At 43.5% G+C, this 21,915-nt stretch overlaps 1 protein-coding gene across 6 annotated transcripts in view; it reads left to right on the top strand.

Annotated features, from left to right (window-relative positions):
- The first annotated feature begins 776 nt into the window (after window positions 1–776).
- Window positions 777–21,915, top strand: part of CEP295 (centrosomal protein 295) — a 54,932-nt gene continuing 33,793 nt past the window's right edge. For 2 of the 6 annotated variants that reach the window (XM_077808060.1, XM_077808076.1), the window contains exons 1-7: window positions 777–862; window positions 2,792–2,925; window positions 4,290–4,490; window positions 6,446–6,570; window positions 7,394–7,487; window positions 11,294–11,407; window positions 12,366–12,506. In XM_077808060.1, the coding sequence (XP_077664186.1) occupies window positions 2,806–2,925; window positions 4,290–4,490; window positions 6,446–6,570; window positions 7,394–7,487; window positions 11,294–11,407; window positions 12,366–12,506 (795 nt within the window). In that variant the 5' untranslated portion in view covers window positions 777–862; window positions 2,792–2,805. Of the gene's footprint in view, window positions 863–2,791; window positions 2,926–4,289; window positions 4,491–6,445; window positions 6,571–7,393; window positions 7,488–11,293; window positions 11,408–11,429; window positions 12,507–17,465; window positions 17,550–19,405; window positions 19,512–21,915 lie in introns of those variants that run through there. The other 4 variants (XM_077808068.1, XM_077808113.1, XM_077808095.1 and 1 more) reach the window with 4 other exon arrangements.

Consider the following 21,915-nt stretch of genomic DNA (forward strand, 5'->3'; position numbering starts at 1 on the left):
CCCTGCCTTTCTGCCTGTTGTTTCTTTTCCAGCTCTGGCACAGCCACCCATTTCTTTTTCCTAACCTGTGACCGGCCTTCCCCTCTGCTAGCGCCTTCATTTTCAAGCCTGGAGTCAGTATTCTGCCTTATAGCCTCCATCGCCCCACAAAGCACAGTTTACTAGCTGGGACCAGAGACATTGGCTAATATCATTCGGTTGCACAATTCAAGGAGCCGTTTACATGTCTTTGGGGGAGGGATAGCTCAGTGGTTTGAGCATTAGCCTGCGAAACCCAGGGTTGTGAGCTCAATCCTTGAGGGGGCCATTTGAGATCTGAGGCAAAAATTCAGGATTGGTCCTGCTTTGGGCAGGGGCTTGGACTAGATGACCTCCTGAGGTCCCTTCCAACCCTGATATTCTATGATAAGCTTGGCCAGTCTTGCCCCACTGGGCCCCATCCCTGTAACAACCCAACCATCCTCTTCACCCCCGGCACCGCGGCCTTTTACATTCGCGCCGGCGCCTTCTTTTCCCGCCGCTAGAGACGTTTCTTGGACTGCGCCAGTCAGTCACCGCCCTTCTTAGCTACCATTGGCCAACAGGCGCCATGATGCTGCCCCAGGGGCGTGGCTTATTCCCTCTGGTCTCCTGCCTGGGAAAAAACCCTCTGATTGGCACGTGCGCAATCGCAGCCGTGAGCGGAACTAGCGTCCAAGCTTCCCCCGCGCCTGCGTGGTGTAGGTTCATGCGCTGGGCCGGCTTCGCGCTGCTCCCTTAGCCATTGCCGGGCGGTTCGAACGGCAGCGGATGTGACGACGTGGGCCCCCTACCCAGTGACCGGAAGGAGCCGTTTGAAACGACGAAGGCCGGGGCGCGGTAGGTCAGTAACTAGCAGGGTTAGGGGGAGCGGCGCGTGTCGGCTCCCGGGAGCTTCGCCCCTTTCCCCAGCCTCGCCCCGCTCCCGTGCTGCGGTTGCGGCGGCAGCGGGGGGTGTCGAGTTCGGCTTGGGTCGGTCCCGTCCCCCGCAACTGCCAGAGCTGCAGCGCTGGGGAAGCGGAGGGGGCTGGCAGCGGGAGGCCCCTGGGGTCCCGGGCGGGTCGGCCCGCCTCGCTGTAGGCTTTGTGTGCGTGTGTTCCCCGGCCTCAGGTGGCGGCCAGGACCCCGCTGGGCTGGGCGCCCCGTTGGGCGGGGGGCGGAACGGCTGCCCTATCTGCGAATCGCTGTAAGGGGAGGTAGGGTAAATATGGAGACACTAATCCCGCCACACCTCTCTGTTGCCAGCGCCTGCGCGTGCTTCGGGGCCCCTTCCTGAGGGAAGCCGGAGATGCAGGTGTAGGCTGAGCCATGGGGTAAAGCACAAACGCTGCTGGCCTGGAACAAACGTTTCGGGAGTGGCCCCCTCCCGTGTCTTCCCACCTGCGCTAACTACCCTGCACTGAAGGTCAACGAGTGATCTCAAGGTCAAAAAGGCCAGTGTAGACAGACCACGTGGGTAGACTGCATACCCATGGCTGATGTAAACTGGGCTTTTGGGAGAAAAGCAATGAAGTCGGGTTTTAGAGGGCAAGTGTGGGGAAATGGTAAGACACAGAACAATGGAAACAGCCCCTCCCAAATAAGAGTGCTTGGTGTGCATGCCAGCTTGCATCTGTGTTATGTCCCTTCATTATAGTGACAGGTTTCAGAGTAGCAGCTGTGTTCGTCTGTATCCACAAAAAGAAAAGGAGGAGTGGTTACTCCAGTGATGCTGACAGGTGCTTTTACAATGCAGAGTTCTAGTGAACAGATGAATTTAGTTTATTTTCAACTTTCTTACACTCTCTTCTTGCACTACATTGTACCAAAATCTGAAATATCAAACATTTAGAAGTGGCTTCTGCTTTACCGATTTAGTTTATGCTGCTTCTGTGTTCCTGAAATTTCAGTTCTTCAGTTTTTGCACTGAAATTATCCTTTTCTATTTCAGTAGGAAATAGAACGTGTTGCTCTCTTTTTTTCAGTGTTTTTCTCCCTTACTGGCTATGTCAAATTTTTGATTTATAATTTGTTAGCATTGATGCAGATTAGGGACAGATACCAGTAGCACATGAAAAAAGTATATAGTAGTTAAAAGGTCACTGAGAAACTGGTTATTGTCTAGTCATTTTTACAAGCAGACTATTGCTGATCTGGCTCAAAACTTCATATGGTAGAGATTCCCCATCTGGTCTGTGGAGAATTTACAGGTCATGTAATCCTCACTCTCCTTGTTTCCAGCTGCTGAATTACATTAAAACCAGTTTAAAATACTTTTGTTTATAATATAACTTTTTCTTGTAAGTAATTGCTGTAGTTAGTATAAGGATATGAGGTAATTGGGAAAGAGTGGGTAAGGTGGTCTGCATGAGGAGGAGGAGATAAGGGCAATGATGCAATCTCTGTCAGGAGTTAGTCCTTCCACCCTTTGAAATATCCTTCTACAGCAGGAGGTCTCAGATTGTTTCAGTCCAAATAACCCAGTACAATGACCTTTTATTGATACGTTTCATAAGTTGAATGGAGTTGTAGCATGCATGCTTTCAGAGGCCCCAATCGCTCAGTGATTGTCATGTGAATGTAGGAGTTGTCCATGCAGAGCTCATTGCGGGTTTAGTGGCTTAAGTGATAAATACGTTTTACTGTAAGCTTGTAGCAAAGACTTATGCTTAATGCCATTGAGTTTTTTGGCAAAGTGTGCAATGAGCATGAATATCTTTATAAATTTTTAGGATTTCCTATAAGTATTTTTAAATACAGTATGTTTACTTTATTCTCTGATGTTTTGATACAGAAGTCAAATATTCAATGTATGCAAAGATGAAAAGAAAAGTGGCAAAGGGTGGGAGACTGAGGCTTAGTCCTAACGAAGAAGCTTTACTTTTGAAAGAAGAATATGAAAGACGACGAAGACTAAGGCTGCAGCAGGTATGTCTGCATTATCAGCAGTAGTTTTCATTTAGATGGTTGCAGAAAAGAACATCTACAGTTTAGGAATATGCTTCTTTAAACAATACTGTCACACAGCAAAATTTGCAGTTTGGTAACATACTGTGTTGTGTTTTGCAGAGTAAGTTTGTGAAATGCTTTCATTGTCAATTCATTGTACCTTTTGTGGTGGCTTTTCTCTTCACTGCTCTTTTCCCAGGCCCCAGGGGGCTCTGTCCTTGCTCCTTTCCTTCCTCTACACCTTACTCCTAAACAATCACATGTGAATGTCTCTCTTCAACTACCACCAATCTATGTTGACAGTGACCACTTGGATATGTCTCTTTACTCTTGAGGTATCACTTCCATACAGACTCACATTCCTGACTGCCTTTTAGACATTCCGTCTAGATGATGCACTGCCAAATCAAACTAAACATTATTAAAACTGAATTTTTCCACTTAAACTTCTCTTTTCTCCTTGGTCACCTTTGGGGAAATTCTGTGATTCTCCATGTACCATAGCTTGATGCCTTAATATAAAATTGAACTCTTCTCCCCTCTCTTTGTGTCCATGTGGCTAAGTCCTGTAACTTTTTCCTAGGTAACATATTTAAAATCTACCTCTTTCTCTCCATATCTACTGCTCTTACTCTTATTTCATCCCTCATCTACTGCAACTTTCCTTTTGTTGGTTTTCTGGATTCTCATTTTGTCTTCCTTCAGTCTATCCAAAATGCTGCCATTAAATTGTCTACTTTAGCTACTGCTGTGTCCGTCCCCTCTTTAAATGTCATTATTGGCTCCTCCTGGTACAGAGGAAATGTAAGCACCTTGCCTTTAAAGTTTTTCACAACCTGGCTTCTAATTGCTTTTCCACCCTCGTAACTTTCTGAAAAAAAATGCATTTCCTACTTCCTTGTACATTCTCTGTTTAGATTGTGTGGTCTTTTGGGCAGAGACTTTCTACAGCTAATAAATCTTTCATTTAGCGGTACTCGCTGATTTGGCAGGGGTATGTTGTAATAGCATGTGAGATTTGTTTGCTAGCCTCTTCTTAATTCTCTCTGACAGGTGGCTTTTGTCTTATATGGAGAGAAGGATATTAAATGCATCATTGAATTATGGCTGTTAATGGTTGGTCAACTGTAGCTCATTATGAATAGTTTTGCACATTTATTTAAGCTTTTTAGTTTGGAAAAGGGAGAAAATGGCAACTTAAATATGCTCAGAACCCAATTAGGTTGATCTGAGTAGTCACTAAGGTGGATGAGACTGAAAGTGTCACTAGCAAGTTGGTTAAAGGTCTGCTACAAAAATAAACTGTGGTAAGTCCTCTGATAAAATATAATTTACTTGCTCAGGTTAGAGAGCAGGAGAGGTACATTGCTGTACAGATAAGACAAGAAGTGAAGCAGAGGAAAGATGAACAGCTACATCAGTTGGCAGAGGAACTGAAAGCAGAGTGGTGGAAAGCACAAAATCAGAAGATTAAAGCCTTGGAAAAACTTTATCTATCAAGTTTAAGAGCTGTGGGAGAGGGACACAGACAGGCAAAGGAAAATGTAAGTAAACAAGTCATTTGATATTGTGTCATAGTCAAGGCTCTCAGAAAATATTTACTTAACTAAAATTATAAAGATTACAGCTTACAAGTTTCTGTGACACTTCTGACCTTGCATTTATAATGCCTGAAGTGATATGTTTTAAAAAAAGCCACTTGAAAAGCAAAAATATTGACATACACCTTTATACATAAACAAGTGTGCATGAGATAAGGCATGGTGTGTGGTACTATAAACACTTTTTATTGGCATTTATTTACAATTGCATTGCTTTATGAAGGATGAAAATCTTCAGGCCTCACAGCGCAAAACAGCCACTAATTGATACGTTTTAGGAAGCAACTTCTCTTATAGGCAGGTTATACCATTATTGGCCTACAGGGTTTTTGTGACTTCCTCTAAAGAATCTGGTACAGGTTTCGGTCAGACAGGATGGACAGCTGGTCTGATACAGAAATGTAATCTGTTAGGCAAACTTCAGAAGAAACATGTTTAAAACGTGGCATAAACAAAATACATGATGGTGTGTGATAGTATAAAGGTTTTATTTGTATGTGTTTGGGATGACTTGTTTGCTTCTTGTGTAAACAGTTATCCCAGACACATACCAAAAAAACTGTTATATAGTAATACACTCTCACATCTTTTCTGAAACATACATGTGAATGTACGTGAACATCTTTACAAAAATCGTGTGCAGAGCCCATCTCATAGCTCCTGTTATGGGCTGCAGAGGACTTTATCTCAGCTTTCTGTGCTGGGGTCTTGTCACAGTCCCATCAGTGGTTGTAAACCACACAAAAACTTAATTGTTTTTCCTCTTAACTTACACTGGACCAGATTCAGAGCTCATTGAAATAAAGGAAAATCTCTCCAGTGACTTCTGTGGACTTTAGATCAGGTTTGTAGAGAGGAAGGATTGTCATATTGTCATACCCCTAGGTCCATGTGTTAATTGTATGTCTAAACAGCAACTAGACTCTCGTGGCTAGCCTGTGCTAGCCAACTGAGGCTTGTGAGGCTTGGGCTGCTGGGTTGTTCAGTTGCTATGTAGACTTGTGGGCTCAAACAGCCTGAGCCCTGTGAGCACAAGTCAGCTGGCACATGCCAGCTGGAAATGTCTAGTTGCTGTGTAGACCTACACTAGAAGTCAGGAGACCTAGCTCTGCTACAGATTTCCTGCATGACCTTTGGTAAGTCACTTAACCCCTACCTCAGTTTCTCCATCTATAAAAAGGGGATCGTGCTACTTCACCTGGTGTTGAGACTTAATTATTACTGAAGTGCTTTAATATCCTAGGATGGAATGTGCTGTAGAATTGCATATTACTACTATAGTAAGAGGAGGCAACTAACTACGAAGGATAGAGTTACTGTTGATATATCCTAGGAATCGGCAACAGTGGAAAAGGAGGCACAAAAAGGATGTGGCATTGTAAGGAGTTTTTGCGAAAATACTACATTGTTGATAAATTGTGGTAATGGTTCTTTGAAATGCTAGCATCACTTTGGTATGAAATTAGTATTTTGAAAAATTCTTGCTTCTAATAGATGCAGCTAGCAGTCAGTGAGTAGGTGCAGAGGAAAACTAAGCTTTTCAAACTGTTTCAATGAAGGACGGGGGAGGGGAAGGGAATGGCAAATTTGTTGCTATTGGTACAGAATGATACAAAGAACGAATAAGGAAAGCAATAGAGTAAGGGAAAGTGATTTCGTGTAGCTCACGAAAGCTTATGCTCAGATAAATTTGTTAGTCTCTAAGGTGCCACAAGTACTCCTTTTCTTTTTGCAGAATATTTTGATCCTTATAGTACAGGATTAAACACGATGCATTTCTATCATATGACGTGCTGTTTGTCAGCAGTAATACTTGAATTGTCATGTTGATAGTATTATAAGTAATTAGAATCTGGGCGAAGTGTTTATTATAACATTTGTTACATTTCATTGTAAAGGAACCTGATTTGGTGGCTCTGGCAAAGGAAGCAGAGGAAAGGAAACAAAGAGCAGAGAAGAGACATAAAGAAGCCCTGAAAGAACAGAAAAATCAAAAAGAAAAACTGTTGAAAGAGCAAACATGGTATATAGTGGTAATTTACTTTTCTTTAAAATGCAGATTATAGCGTATAAAGAGTGAAATGCAGGAACCTTGAGACTTCTTGTGTGGTACGTTCATAGTTTAGGAATTCCATGTAGTGCTTGATGAAGTTATGGAGTTTAGTAAAAATTCTAGCTTGAAAAACAAGGGGATAAAATGGTCAAATGAACTAGATGGCTCAGGGAGCTATCAGTGTGATGAAGGGCTTTTCACCGTCATCACTAGTTTCAGCCCCCTTGTGTGGTTGACATTTGACAGTGACATATGAAATGAATTGATCTCAGTTCAGTTCCTGAGGGACAGATATTCACTTCATAAAATCCACTAATCCACTGGCTGTCATGCTTCTTAGTGTTCTCAGCAGATGAGTTCAAATTTGTACAGGCATGAAAAAATAAATGATATGTGTTAGAAGATAGTATTACTAGAGGAGATGAGGCACTATATAGGTAAGTTTGTGTACATATGAAAAATTAGTGGGCTGACCAAAATGACACATGCAACCCAGTAATATTCAGGAAGCTTATTTAAAAAGAAGGGTTGATTTTGTTCAGAAGCTTGTGCTCTCTGCAATTCTAATGACTTTCTGAACATCTGCATTATTTCAAGATATTGATTATTCAGTGCTGCCTTTCTTTTTCAGTTGCCTGTTCACTGATCAAATTACTTCTGTTCACTCACCTCTTGAGGGTTGTTATAAGGGTACATACAAAGATTAATTAAAATAAGTTTTTAGGTTTACCTTTGATTTTTACAGTGCTAATATTCCTGTTTGAACACTTTTTTCCAACCATTCTTGCCCAAGGCGAACAAATGCACGTAAGCATGCATTGTATGTGGAAAAAGAGAGAGCTGCCAAAATTGCAAGCCTGCCACCACCTCCACCCCATCCTTTTGAGGTGAGTATCCAATATGTGGGGATGGTGATAATTTCAGGGTAAAATATAAGCATTACTATGGCTTTATTCTGTCTTCTGGAAGTCTGAATTCACTGTTTGCATGTTGTAAGTTGCAATAGTGCACCAAAGACTTCAAGGGCAAATTAAAGAATTAATTTTTATGCGCAAACATACTCCTTGTCATTAGGTTTTTTATATTTAATTTGGTTTGTGGTGGTGGTGTGTTTTTTGTTTTGTGAGACTGATCTGATTTTTCTTGATTAATGAGCTCTTTCAATCTTTATTACCATTGAGGCAATTAAATGAAAGTTTAAATACTCTTTCCCCCAAAATACATATACAGCCCCAATCCCGTTTTAATGATTTTATAATGTGATACTTTGGTTTGCGTGTGTAACTGAGAGCTTTAAGATTCTGTTAGCTTTTTTTCTTGAGCTGTTTTTGCATTTTCTTTGTTATACTTGTGGAATATGGAGTACAGAATATATGCTAGAACAATTTTGTGATGGGTTTGGGTCCTTTGGGGTGTCACCTGAGGTGCTGAGGCATCACTGAGCCTGTCTATTATGCCAGCCTGGGTCCCCTTTACCTGGCCTTGCTGGGTTATGCTCACAAGCCTCTTCCAGCCAAGCACACAGGCAGGGCCACACCCAGCTGCACAGAGAGACAGATTCAGCCTTAGGGGCTTGCTCCAGCCTTCTGATGCCCACTCCTTTTAAGGGGTACAAACCCAAAGGTTTTATGAAATTTGCCCCCTAGCTCAATGTGGAGGGAGATATGCACGACTTCTTCCCCCCGCCATTAGAAATTACATAAAAGGGGTTATATTATAAACAAGTAACAAGTTTATTAACCACAAAAGGTGAATTTTAAGTGAATATAAGAGATAACAGGCAGAACAAAGCAGATTACTGAGCATTTAAACCAAAGTACGCAAACTAAGCTCAATATACTTAAGAAACAGGTTACACAATGTAATTTCTTATTCTGAATGTTTTAGGCAGGTTGCAAAGTTTCTGTGGTTCAGAGTTTGTTATATTTCTTTTCAGACTGGACCCCTGTCTCAGTCTGGAATCCTCCCTTGCCTTCCCTTCAGGTGGCTTTTGCAATCTTTCTTCTTGGGCAGACAGGCCATGGAAAGGAGGAGTCCCATTTGCCTTCCTTCCCACCCTTAAATAGGATTTACATAAGGCAGGAATCCTTTGTTTCCCAAACTTGACCCCCTTCCTTTCCAATGATATCTCACATGAGCCATCTTGCGTAAAGTACATTTGGGTTATGTCATATTCATATCATATGCATATTTTCATAACGAACAGGTAGTGACACGTCACAAATTCATTTTGTTAAAACCAGTGGCTTAGAAAAGCGAATGGAAACTAAGATGCTGATCCTGCAGTAATTTTGCATGCACAGACATACACCCACTTGGAGTTTCATTGTCTGCTGTGCGGCTTTTGTGCACCACAGAGGTCTATTGTAGAATTGGGGCCTAAGTTTGAAAAATAACACGAAACATATTTTTAATCTTGTGGTGATTTTATATTAAATACATTTCTACTTAATTTTATCTGGAACTGGACAATACTATTTATTGTAAACCATTTCAATATTAGAGAAAGAAGTTTCTTTCAAAACTGTGCCTGCTGTTAGCTCACTTAATATACCTGTTGACAGTATATCCACTTCTAATATTGAAGGATCACAATATATTATCATAAAGTGTATGAAGGCCTAAGAAATTACTCTCATGACAGTGGCTTTTAGACGTGAATAATTTGGGCCTTGATCCAACAAAGCACTTATGCACATGCTTGACTCTGAGCACATAGTCCAATTGACTTCGGTGGGAATACTTCCATAATTAAAATTGAGCAAGCGCTATGCTGGATTGAAATCTTAGTAACGCGGGGGGGGACTGCTGGGGCCCATAACATTTTTTCCTTTGAAAAATTGTTATGGTTCTTACAGAAGCACCTCAAATTGTTTTGAATTGGTAAACTCTTCTTGATTTCAGCACTCTTAAAAATAGCTTAAATTGTGTTTTGTTCTGTTAAATGGCAGAAAAAAATGCTGCCGCTATGATCAGTGTGCTGAAGTAGAGTGAATTTTTTTCAGGCTGGATTGGAAACCCCTAATAGAAACTCTGGCAGATTCTTAACTACAGGAGCAGTAATAACATTGATCACAAATGAAGAAATAGGCCACTAAGCGTCTTTGCATCCTAAGGAGATTTTTTTTGTTGTTGCATTAATTGGAAAATTACAGACTTGTGACAGAACTTTCTCATCTTTGCAACAAATATTATTTGCAACTCTTGCATAAAATGCTGGAGATTTGATTAAAACGTAATCTGTTAATGGCTGGTTAATGTTAAATTTTCAAATATTTCAAAAGAACTATATCTAATTATATTCTTAAAGTTGTAGGGAAGAGGGCTAGCAATACGTAATCTAATTAAGTTTAATTATGGGAATTGTCTGTTTTCAAAGCTATAGTTAGTATCTATAAATATTCTAGTTTATGTGGTTTTGTTATAATTACTTGGATTTATTGTCCCAGATAATTCCAGTAACACATTTTTGTATTGTTTAACATTTCAAGTAGTTAAATTGTCAGTGGGGCTATATTATTGATGCATCACCAATATTTCTAGACTAGAAAGCATGTGTTTTCAATACTTAGAGTGGTGGTGGTCTCACTCCATTGGGAAAGTCGAAACTGGTGCGCTCTCTTTCTGTGTGTGTGTGTGTGTGTGTATATATAATATGATATATATAAATAAAATAAGGTATAGAGATGGGAGTAGAGGACTGAGGAAGGCATATGAACGGGTGGCATGGAGTCTGGCTCCCTGGTCTTGGAATGGGGGCCTCTAAAGGAGACATGAGGTAGATGCACATGAAGGAGACAGAACACTGGTGGGATATGAGTGTGGGTGGGGAGTACAGAGGACCACAGGAGCAGAGGTACAGGATATATATGCATGAGACATGGGGAGAATATGTTGACGTTTTCAAAGGGGATAAAGGCCAACCGCTGCCTCTGTTGCATTTGTTTGCATCATATCCTACTCGGGTACGACTCCTATCTTCTCTCACACCATCTGTGGGCCACTAACATCTGCAAGAGAGAAACCTTGCTTTGGTGGGTTGAGGCCCTCTCCTGCACACGTTCTATATCAACCCAATTTAAACCTTTTGGCGCTTATTTTAAAAAGCCCAGGGAAATTCAGAAACGAAGTCAGAAGATTTTTCAATTAAGTGTTGCCTGTTTTCCTCCTCTCCTCAATTGCACACATTTTGGAGGAACAGCGTAGACATTTGCTAATATAAGGAATGTCTTTTCTTGAACAGAACTACTAGTAATTCTGACACCACCATAAGACGTTTAGGCATTTGTAAATGTAGTCTGCAGTTGAGTATATTTGAGAGATTTTACTTTTGCTTTGTTGTTTGAAAGTATATTGTGTAGTTTTGGTTGTCCTACATTGTGACAGTTGCTATAATTGGGATCTGTATTAGTACATTAAAAACAAAGCACTTTTAAATTAAGGTAATAACTGTTGAAAATTGGAACCATGGCCTTAAGATTAATGACAGTTGGCAGGGAGGAGTTTGTCTTGGGCTGTTAGACCCTGTCAGTCATTAAACCCTCTCTATGCCTCATGTTGAATGTGGTTTGTTAGTTAATATATACGTAAAGTTTGAAAATCTATGCAAATCATTTATTTATGTTCCATGTAGCTCATAATGGAACAGTGCAGCTGGTAAAGTAACTGATAATTTGTACTTTCTGCTTTTTAGAACTTTGAAGTGAAAAGAGTGCCTACGGTGAAGGTCTATAATGCTGACAAGTTTTCTGTTACTCATCACCATCTTTCTGAACCTTATGTGGATAGAGAAATTGACACAGAGCAGGTGACAGATGTCAAATATGTCTATGGCATATGCTCCCTTATTTCAGTACTGTTGTATTGCATCGATGGATTTTAAATCTGTGGCAACAGATACTAGTTTCGCAATACTTGTTTTAAATGATCTAGGAGCTGGTATCACATAATTATAATGAAGACGTCAGCTATTTTGGATTTCAAATGGTGAAGACTTGTAACAGCGTACATTTTGCGAATGTATTTGGGCCCCAATCCTGCAAATACTTACTTGAGTAGTCACATTATGTTCAGTGGGACTGCTTGCTTGCCTAAAATTACCCAGGATTGTTAAATATTTGAAGGATCATGGCCTAAAGGCTAAGAGCAGATGCCTCAGAGTTTTTCATATGTAAAACTTGGAAAATGTTTTCCCTGTGGTGTTGCCTGTGCATCCTTGTGTATGGGCCTTGAGTTTTCACATTAACTTTTTTCAGCTCAGTGGCCAGATTTCAGAAGGCTCTTACTTTACAAAACTCACAGAATGTGTTCATTTTCCATATGAATCTGGGAAGACTTCTGTATTTTCTGTTATGTGAAAAAAAAAAAAAAAATCAACTTAGTATGAAATCAAATGTATAGCACTGTCTGTATTCAGCATTATACCTTGTATTGAATGAAAAATCCTGGGTGTTTTTTGGTGTAGCCAAGCTACTATAAATATTGTATAAGGCATTTTCCACAGTAGCACTTGAAATTAGAACAACTTGACATCTCAAAATGAGAGGATTATAGATGTCACTACGTACATGTGCCTTTTTCAACAGTATAAAAACAATTTTGTACTGCTTCAATTGTATACATTACAAGTTGTGTATAGCCACTCATAACTACTTTTTAAAGTAGTTTGGCTGAATAATTGACTACAGAATTACTGATTTGTTGTTTGCTATATTTTGAGTCTGCACAGTTCTTTGATATTTGAACTGTTACTAATTGACTACCAGCCAGATGCTCGATTAGTAGCTGAAGAGGAAGCAAAGCGGTTGGACGAACTACAAAAAGAGGGAGAGAGAGAGAGGAGAGAACAGCTTGAAAAAGCACATCTGAGAGGAAGTCATGCCTTGAAGATAGTCCATTTGGAACAGGTAAGCAAAGTAGAAGTAGTACACTGTAATTCTTCATAAATGTCAAAATGACCAGCAATTAAAAAACCAAACAGTAGTAAACTGGATTCTAAATTAATTAGTTGGAACTAGAACATGCTGACTTCAGGAAAGACCTTGGAATAATGGATGTTTTCAAAATGCATATCCTTAAAAGAAAACTGTTCTCATTTTGCTCAGCCCTGCAATCAGAACGTTCAGGAGGTAAGAAGCAATTCTCTCTGTCAGTAAAATGACAGGGATTTGAAAATTAAAGGAATGCTGCAGATAGTTCAGGTTTTGTGGATAATGCCCAAATTTTACAAAACCTGATATATGAAAACAATAAATAAAAAGGTTTTTGGTTAGGTGTAGGTCTTGAGTTGCAAACACTGGAAAAGGAACGTTGAAATGAGTGTATAAGAAGTGGGAATGTACATTCTGTTTTTAAATTGACTTATTTTTTTACCAAAATTGCCCACAAACATATACATAGTAATAATGCCTTAGATTGATTTTAAAAAAAAGTGGAGTGAATTTGAGCTATTTATTTTGCAAAGCTTGCAGACTCTGCTGGTATGCTTCTAAGTTCTTTGCTTCAGAATTGTTTGGCTTGATCTTGAACACTGCTGCCCCTTTAATGTAAAGGGTTTTTAATTGAAGTACTGCAGTGTGAATAAACTGCTTAAAGTGGTCTAAACCAATGAGGTGGTCAAACAGCAGGAACAGTTTAGCAGATTCAAAGCTTAAGGGTTTCAGAATCCCCATCTCTCGCAGTGTTCTAAGAACTGTAGTGGTTCCTTTAGTGACCTTTAAAAATGTTCATAAAACTATTGTATTGATTTTCTTCAACTCTAGATTAAGTTTTAACGAAGGGTAAAGTTTTCAAAAGTGCATAAGTGAAAATCAACGGGACATAAGGTTTATAATCACTTGGGCATACTTGACATCTATAAAAGCTTTAAGACACTATAATCGGTCTTTCTTCCTACTTTAATTCTCGCTTCAATGCTAAATGAACATTAAAAACTGAATATTGAAATATTTAATTTTAGGCAAAATACAGTTCTTTTAAACATTTAAAAATGACCTATGCTTTATATTAAGTAATAGTGAAATTCCTGACTTTGGAATTTGACATCTAATTCTGATAGTCCTTGTCATCCCCATTTAGGTATTTAACTGTGTTTCTACATAATGATGACAGTGCTCAGCAACACCCAGTAGCGAGTGTGAATAACTAGGTTGTTCTAAAGTTAAAACAGATATTCAGAATACAGGCTACTCTGCTCCCTTCCTCTCCTAATCTTATAAGAGATGACAGAATGATTTTTAATTCATAGAATCATAGAATATCAGGGTTGGAAGGGACCTCAAGAGGTCATCTAGTCCAACCCCCTGCACAAAGCAGGACCAATCCCCAATTAAATCATCCCAGCCAGGGCTTTTGTCAAGCCTGACCTTAAAAACTTCTAAGGAAGGAGATTCTACCACCTCCCTAGGTAACGCATTCCAGTGTTTCACCACCCTCCTAGTGAAAAAGCTTTTCCTAATATCCAACCTAAACCTCCCGCACTGCAACTTGAGACCATTACTCCTTGTCCTGTCCTCTTCTACCACTGAGAATAGTCTAGAACCATCCTCTTTGGAACCACCTCTCAGGTAGTTGAAAGCAGCTATCAAATCCCCCCTCATTCTTCTCTTCTGCAGACTAAACAATCCCAGTTCCTTCAGCCTCTCCTCATAAGTCATGCGTTCCAGACCCCTAATCATTTTTGTTGCCCTTTGCTGGACTCTCTCCAATTTATCCACATCCTTCTTGTAGTGTGGGGCCCAAAACTGGACACAGTACTCCAGATGAGGCCTCCCAATGTCGAATAGAGGGGGACGATCACGTCCCTCGATCTGCTCGCCATGCCCCTACTTATACATCCCAAAATGCCATTGGCCTTCTTGGCAACAAGGGCACACTGCTGACTCATATCCAGCTTCTCGTCCACTGTCACCCCAGGTCCTTTTCTGCAGAACTGCTGCCTAGCCATTCGGTCCCTAGTCTGTAGCTGTGCATTGGATTCTTCCGTCCTAAGTGCAGGACCCTGCACTTGTCCTTATTGAACCTCATCAGATTTCTTTTGGCCCAATCCTCCAATTTGTCTAGGTCCCTCTGTATCCTATCCCTCCCCTCCAGCGTATCTACCACTCCTCCCAGTTTAGTATCATCCGCAAATTTGCTGAGAGTGCAATCCACACCATCCTCCAGATCATTTATGAAGATATTGAACAAAACTGGCCCCAGGACCGACCCCTGGGGCATTCCACTTGACACCGGCTGCCAACTAGACATGGAGTCATTGATCACTACCTGTTGAGCCCGACAATCTAGCCAACTTTCTACCCACCTTATAGTGCATTCATCCAGCCCATACTTCTTTAACTTGCTGACAAGAATACTGTGGGAGACGGTGTCAAAATCTTTGCTAAAGTCAAGAAACAATACATCCACTGCTTTCCCTTCATCCACAGAACCAGTAATCTCATCATAGAAGGCGATTAGATTAGTCAGGCATGACCTTCCCTTGATGAATCCATGCTGACTGTTCCTGATCACTTTCCTCTCATGTAAGTGCTTCAGGATTGATTCTTTGAGGACCTGTTCCATGATTTTTCCGGGGACTGAAGTGAGGCTGACTGGCCTGTAGTTCCCAGGATCCTCCTTCTTCCCTTTTTTTAAAGATTGGCACTACATTAGCCTTTTTCCAGTCATCCGGGACTTCCCCCGTTCGCCACGAGTTTTCAAAGATAATGGCCAATGGCTCTGCAATCACAGCCACCAGTTCCTTTAGCACTCTTGGATGCAACTCGTCCGGCCCCATGGACTTGTGCACGTCCAGCTTTTCTAAATAGTCCCTAACCACCTCTTTCTCCACAGAGGGCTGGCCATCTATTCCCCATGTTGTGATACCCAGCGCAGCAGTCTGGGAGCTGACCTTGTTCGTGAAGACAGAGGCAAAAAAAGCATTGAGTACATTAGCTTTTTCCACATCCTCTGTCACAAGGTTGCCTCCCTCATTCGTTAAGGGGCCCATGCTTTCCTTGGCTTTCTTCTTGTTGCCAACATACCTGAAGAAACCCTTCTTGTTACTCCTAACATCTCTCGCTAGCTGCAGCTCCAGGTGCGATTTGGCCCTCCCGATTTCATTCCTACATGCCTGAGCAATATTTTTATACTCTTCCCTGGTCATATGTCCAACCTTCCACTTCTTGTAAGCTTCTTTTTTATGTTTAAGATCCGCTAGGATTTCACCGTTAAGCCAAGCTGGTCGCCTGCCATATTTACTATTCTTTCGACACATCGGGATGGTTTGTCCCTGTAACCTCAACAGGGATTCCTTGAAATACAGCCAGCTCTCCTGGACTCCTTTCCCCTTCATGTTAGTCCCCCAGGGGATCTTATCCATCCGTTCCCTGAGGGAGTTGAAGTCTGCTTTCCTGAAGTCCAGGGTCCGTATCCTGCTGCTTACCTTTCTTCCCTGTGTCAGGATCCTGAACTCAACCAACTCATGGTCACTGCCTCCCAGATTCCCATCCACTTTTGCTTCCCCCACTAATTCTTCCCGGTTTGTGAGCAGCAGGTCAAGAAAAGCTCCCCCCCTAGTTGGCTCCTCTAGCACTTGCACCAGGAAATTGTCCCCTACGCTTTCCAAAAACTTCCTGGATTGTCTATGCACCGCTGTATTGCTCTCCCAGCAGATATCAGGAAAATTCAAGTCACCTATGAGAACCAGGGCGTGCGATCTAGTAGCTTCTGCGAGCTGCCGGAAGAAAGCCTCATCCACCTCATCCCCCTGGTCCGGTGGTCTATAGCAGACTCCCACCACTACATCACTCTTGTTGCTCACACTTCTAAACTTAATCCAGAGACACTCAGGTTTTTCTGCAGTTTCGTACCGGAGCTCTGAGCAGTCATACTGCTCCCTTACATACAGTGCCACTCCCCCACCTTTTCTGCCCTGCCTCTCCTTCCTGAACAGTTTATAACCATCCATGACAGTACTCCAGTCATGTGAGTTATCCCACCAAGTCTCTGTTATTCCAATCACATTATAATTCCTTGACATCACCAGGACCTCCAGTTCTCCCTGCTTGTTTCCAAGGCTTTGTGCGTTCGTATATAAGCACTTGAGATAACCTGCTGATCGCCCCTCATTCTCGCTATGAGGCAGGAGCCCTCCCCTCACAGACATTCCTGCCTGTGCTTCCTCCCGGTATCCCGCTTTCCCACTTACCTCAGGGCTTTGGTCTCCTTCCCCCGGTGAACCTAGTTTAAAGCCCTCCTCACTAGGTTAGCCAGCCTACTCGCAAAGATGCTCTTCCCTCTCTTCGTAAGGTGGAGCCCGTCTCTGCCCAGCACTCCTCCTTCATGGAACACCATCCCGTGGTCAAAGAATCCAAAGCCTTCTCTCCGACACCACCTGCGTAGCCATTCGTTGACTTCCACGATTCGACAGTCCCTACCCAGGCCTTTTCCTTCCACGGGGAGGATGGACGAGAACACCACCTGCGCCTCCAACTCCTTTATCCTTCTTCCCAGAGCCACGTAGTCAGCAGTGATCCGCTCAAGGTCATTCTTGGCAGTATCATTGGTGCCCACGTGGAGAAGCAGGAAGGGGTAGCGATCCGAGGGCTTGATGAGTCTCGGCAGTCTCTCCGTCACCTCGCGAATCTTAGCCCCCGGCAAGCAGCAGACTTCTCGGTTTTCCCGGTCAGGGCGGCAGATAGATGACTCAGTCCCCCGGAGGAGAGAGTCCCCGACCACCACCACCCGCCTCCTTCTCTTGGGAGTGGTGGTCGTGGAACCCCCCATCTCAGGACAGTGCATCTCATGCCTTCCAATCAGCGGAGTCTCCTTCTGCTTTCTCCCCCCAGACATATCATCTGGTCCACTCTCCGCAATGGTACCTGTGGAGAGAACATGAAAGCGGTTAGTTACCTGTGTCCGCGTTGCTGGAACCCGGACGTTCCCCCTTCTAATTGTGCATAGTAAAGGTGATTGCAAACTATGTACTTTTTAACCCAGCATTCTTTAAAGGCAGCATGACTGATAAGACTTAATCCACAGAATATTAGCTGGGAGAAAAGTAATTATTCTCACTTTACACGTGGGGGAATCTGAAGCAGCAGCTACCTTTTAGTAGGAATGCATAAACTTTACCTCCAAAAGCCTGGGTTTAAATTAACTTTAGTGACAAATTACCGTATATACTCATTCATAAACTGAATATTTTGGTAAAAAAGTGACGCATCAAAGAGCGGGGATCGTCTACACCAAAATTTGATGATTTTAAACGCTATGAAATCATTGAATTGAATATTTAATACATTGTCGTTTTGTTTACCTGGAGCGTTCACAGGCACGGAGCTCCTCAGCTCCCAGTGGCCGCAGAATGGCAAACCGCAGCCACTGGGAGCTGAGCGGCTCCGTGTCTGTGAAAGCTCCAGGTAAACAAAATGTCCTGACCCACCAGCAGTTTACCCTGACGGGCCAGAAGCCAAAGTTTGCCAACCCCTGAAATATAGGGTCGACTTATGAAAGGGTCATACAGTTTTTACTCTTCTTACCTATCCATCTTGTGGGGTCGGCTTATAAATGAACAGGCTAATGAATGAGTATATACGGTAAATGAGTTTGTCTTCAATCCAGCCCACGTTCCATACTGCCATAGTTCAGCCCTAAGCATCTCTGGGTATGTCTACACTACGAAATGAGTTTGAATTTATAGAAGTTGGTTTTTTAGAAATCGTTTTTATATAGTCGATTGTGTGTCCCCACACAATGCTCTAAGCGCATTAACTCTGCGGAGTGCTTCCACAGTACCGAGGCTAGGGTCGACTTTCGGAGCATTGCACTGTGGGTAGCTATCCCACAGTTCCCGCAGTCTCCGCCGCCCATTGGAATTCTGGGTTGAGATCCCAATGCCTAAAGGGGCAAAAACATTGTCGCGGGTGGTTCTGGGGACGTGTCGTCAGGCCCTCCCTCCGTGAAAGCAGCAGCAGACAATCATTTCGCACCTTTTTTCCTGAGTTACCTGTGCAGACGCCATACCACGGCAAGCATGGAGCCCGCTCAGCTCACTGTCACCGTACGTCTCCTGGGTGCTGACAGACACGGTACTGCATTGCTACACAGCAGCAACCCATTGCCTTGTGGCAGCAGCCGGTGCAATAGGCCTGATAACCATCGTCATCGTGTCCGAGGTGCTCCAGGCCACCTCGGTAAGGTCGGTCAGGAGCGCTAGGGCAGACATGGGTGCAGGGACTAAAATAGGAGTGAGTCGACCAGGTCATTCTCTTTAGTCCTGCCGGCAGTTCTATTGTACTGTCTTCTGCCGAGCAGGCAGGAGATGAGGATAGCTAGCAGTCCCTGCTGCACGTCTGCTGCCAGCCAAAGATGTAAAAGATAGATGGAGTGGATCAAAACAAGAAATAGACCAGATTTGTTTTGTATTCATTTGCTCCTCCCTCCGTGCAATCAACGGCTTACAGTCATTTCGGTGAGGTCTGTCGGGCACCTTGAAAAGTTTAATGGAGATTCACTCCTGCCGGGGGAGGGATAGCTCAGTGGGTTGAGCATTGGCCTGCTAAACTCAGGGTTTTGAGTTCAATCCTTGAGGAGGCCATTCTGTGTGACAATTGTTTTTGTTTCTCCTTGATGTAAAGTCACGGCCTTTGTTGATTTTTAATTCCCTGTAAGCCATGTCGTCAGTCGCCCTTCCCTCCGTTGGAGCAATGACAGACAATTGTTCTGCGCCTTTTTTCTGTGCAGACGCCATACCATGGCAAGCATGGAGCCTGCTCAGATCACTTTGGCAATTAGGAGCACATTAAACACCACGCGCATTATCCAGCAGTATATGCTGCACCAGAACATGTCAAAGCGAAACCAGGTTAGTAGGCGACGTCAGCACGGTGACAAGAGTGATGAGGACATGGACACAGACTTCTCTCAAGGTACGAGCCCTGGCACTGTGGGCATCATAATGCTAATGGGGCAGGTTCATGCAATGGAACGCTGATTCTGGGCCCGGGAAACAAGCACAGACTGGTGGGACCACATAGTGTTGCAGGTCTGGGACGATTCCCAGTGGCTGCGAAACTTTCGCATGCGTAAGGGCACTTTCATGGAAGTTTGACTTGCTTTTCCCTGCCCTGAGGCACAAGAATACCAAGATGAGAGCAGCCCTCACAGTTCACAAGCGAGTGGTAATAGCCTGTGGAGGCTTGCAACACCAGACAGCTACCTGTCAGTTGGGAATCAATTTGCAGTGGGCAAATCTACTGCTGTGATGCAAGTAGCCAACACAATCAAAGATTTGCTGATATCAAGGGTAGTGACCCTGGAAAATGTGCAGGTCATAGTGGATGGCTTTGCTGCAATGGGATTCCCTAACTGTGGTGGGGCCATAGACGGAACCCATCTCCCTATCTTGGCACCGGAGCACCAAGCCGGCAAGTACATAAACCGCAAGGGGTACTTTTCAATAGTGCTGCAAGCACTGGTGGATCACAAGGGACGTTTCACCAACATCAACATGGGATGGCCGGGAAAGGTACATGACGCATCTTCAGGAACTCTGGTCTGTTTCAAAAGCTGCAGGAAGGGACTTTATTCCCAGACCAGAAAATAACTGTTGGGGATGTTGAAATGCCTATAGTTATCCTTGGGGACCCAGCCTACCCCTTAATTCCATAGCTCATGAAGCCATATACAGGCAGCCTGGACAGTAGTCAGGAGCTGTTCAACTACAGGCTGAGCAAGTGCAGAATAGTGGTAGAATGTGCATTTGGATGTTTAAAAGCACGCTGGCGCAGTTTACTGACTCGGTTAGACCTCAGCGAAACCAGTATTTCCACTGTTACTGCTTGCTGTGTGCTCCACAATATCTGTGAGAGTAAGGGGGAGACGTTTATGGCGGGGTTGGGAGGTTGAGGCAAATCGTCTGGCCGCTGGTTACGTGCAGCCAGACACCAGGGCGGTTAGAAGAGCAGGGCGGTTGCATTAGACGAACTTTGAAAACCAGTTTCATGAATGGCCAGGCTATGGTGTGAAAGTTCTGTTTGTTTCTCCTTGATGCCTCCATCCCCCTTGGTTCACTCTCCTTTCCTGTAAGCTAACCACCCTCCCCTCCCCACTTCGATCACCGCTTGCAGAGGCAATAAAGTCGTTGCTTCACATTCATGTATTCTTTATTAATTCATCACACAAATATGGGGATAACTGCCAAGGTAGCCCAGGAGGGGTGGTGGAGGAGGGAAGGACAAGGCCACACAGCACTTTAAAAGTTTAAAACTTATTGAATGCCAGCCTTCTGTTGCTTGGGCAACCCTCTAGGGTGGAGTGGCTGGGTGGCCGGGGGCCGCCATGCCCCGTTCTCGGGCATCTGGGTGAGGAGGCTATGGAACTTGGGGAGGAGGGCGGTTGGTTACACAGGGGCTGCGGTCTGTGCTCCTGCTGCCTTTCTTGCAGCTCAACCATACGCTGGAGCATATTCGTTTGATCCTCCAGCAGCCTCAGCATTGAATCCTGCCTCCTCTCATCACGCTGCCACCCCCTTTCAGCTTCAGCCCTCTCTTTAGCCTACCACTTATTCTCTTCAGCCCGCCACCTCTCCTCCCAGTCATTTTATGCTTTCCTGCACTGTAACATTGTCTGCCTCCACGCATTCGTCTGTGCTCTGTCAGTGTGGGAGGACAGCATGAGCTCAGAGAACATTTCATCACAAGTGCGTTTTTTTCGCCTTCTAATCTTTGCTAGCCTCTGGGAAGGAGCAGATCCTGTGATCCTTGAAACACATGCAGCTGGTGGAGAGAAAAAAAGGGACAGTGGTATTTAAAAAGACACATTTTATAGAACAGTGGGTACACTCTTTCACGGTAAACCTTGCTGTTAACATTACATACATAGCACGTGCTTTTGTTACAAGGTCGCATTTTGCCTCCCCCCACCGTGTGGCTCACCCCTCCCTGTGGCTAACAGCGGGGATCATTTCTGTTCAGCCACAGGCAAACAGCCCAGCAGGAACGAGCACCTCTGAATGTCCCCTTAAGAAAAGCATCCTGTTTCAACCAGGTGACCATGAATGACATCACTCTCCTGAGGATAACACAGAGAGATAAAGAACAGATGTTGTTTGAAAGCCAGCAAACATACGCTGCAATGCGTTTTTCTGCAGTGATTCCTGACTATGTGCTACTGGCCTGGCGTGGTAGTGTCCTACCATGGTGGACGGAATAAGGCTGCCCTCCCCAGAAACCTTTTGCAAAGGCTTTGGGAGTACATCCAGGAGAGCCGCGAATGCCAGGGCAAAGTAATCCTTTCACATGCTTGCTTTTAAACCATGTATAGTATTAAAAA

The sequence above is a fragment of the Eretmochelys imbricata genome, chromosome 1, assembly GCF_965152235.1.
Source record: "Eretmochelys imbricata isolate rEreImb1 chromosome 1, rEreImb1.hap1, whole genome shotgun sequence".
Lineage (NCBI taxonomy): Eukaryota > Metazoa > Chordata > Testudines > Cheloniidae > Eretmochelys > Eretmochelys imbricata.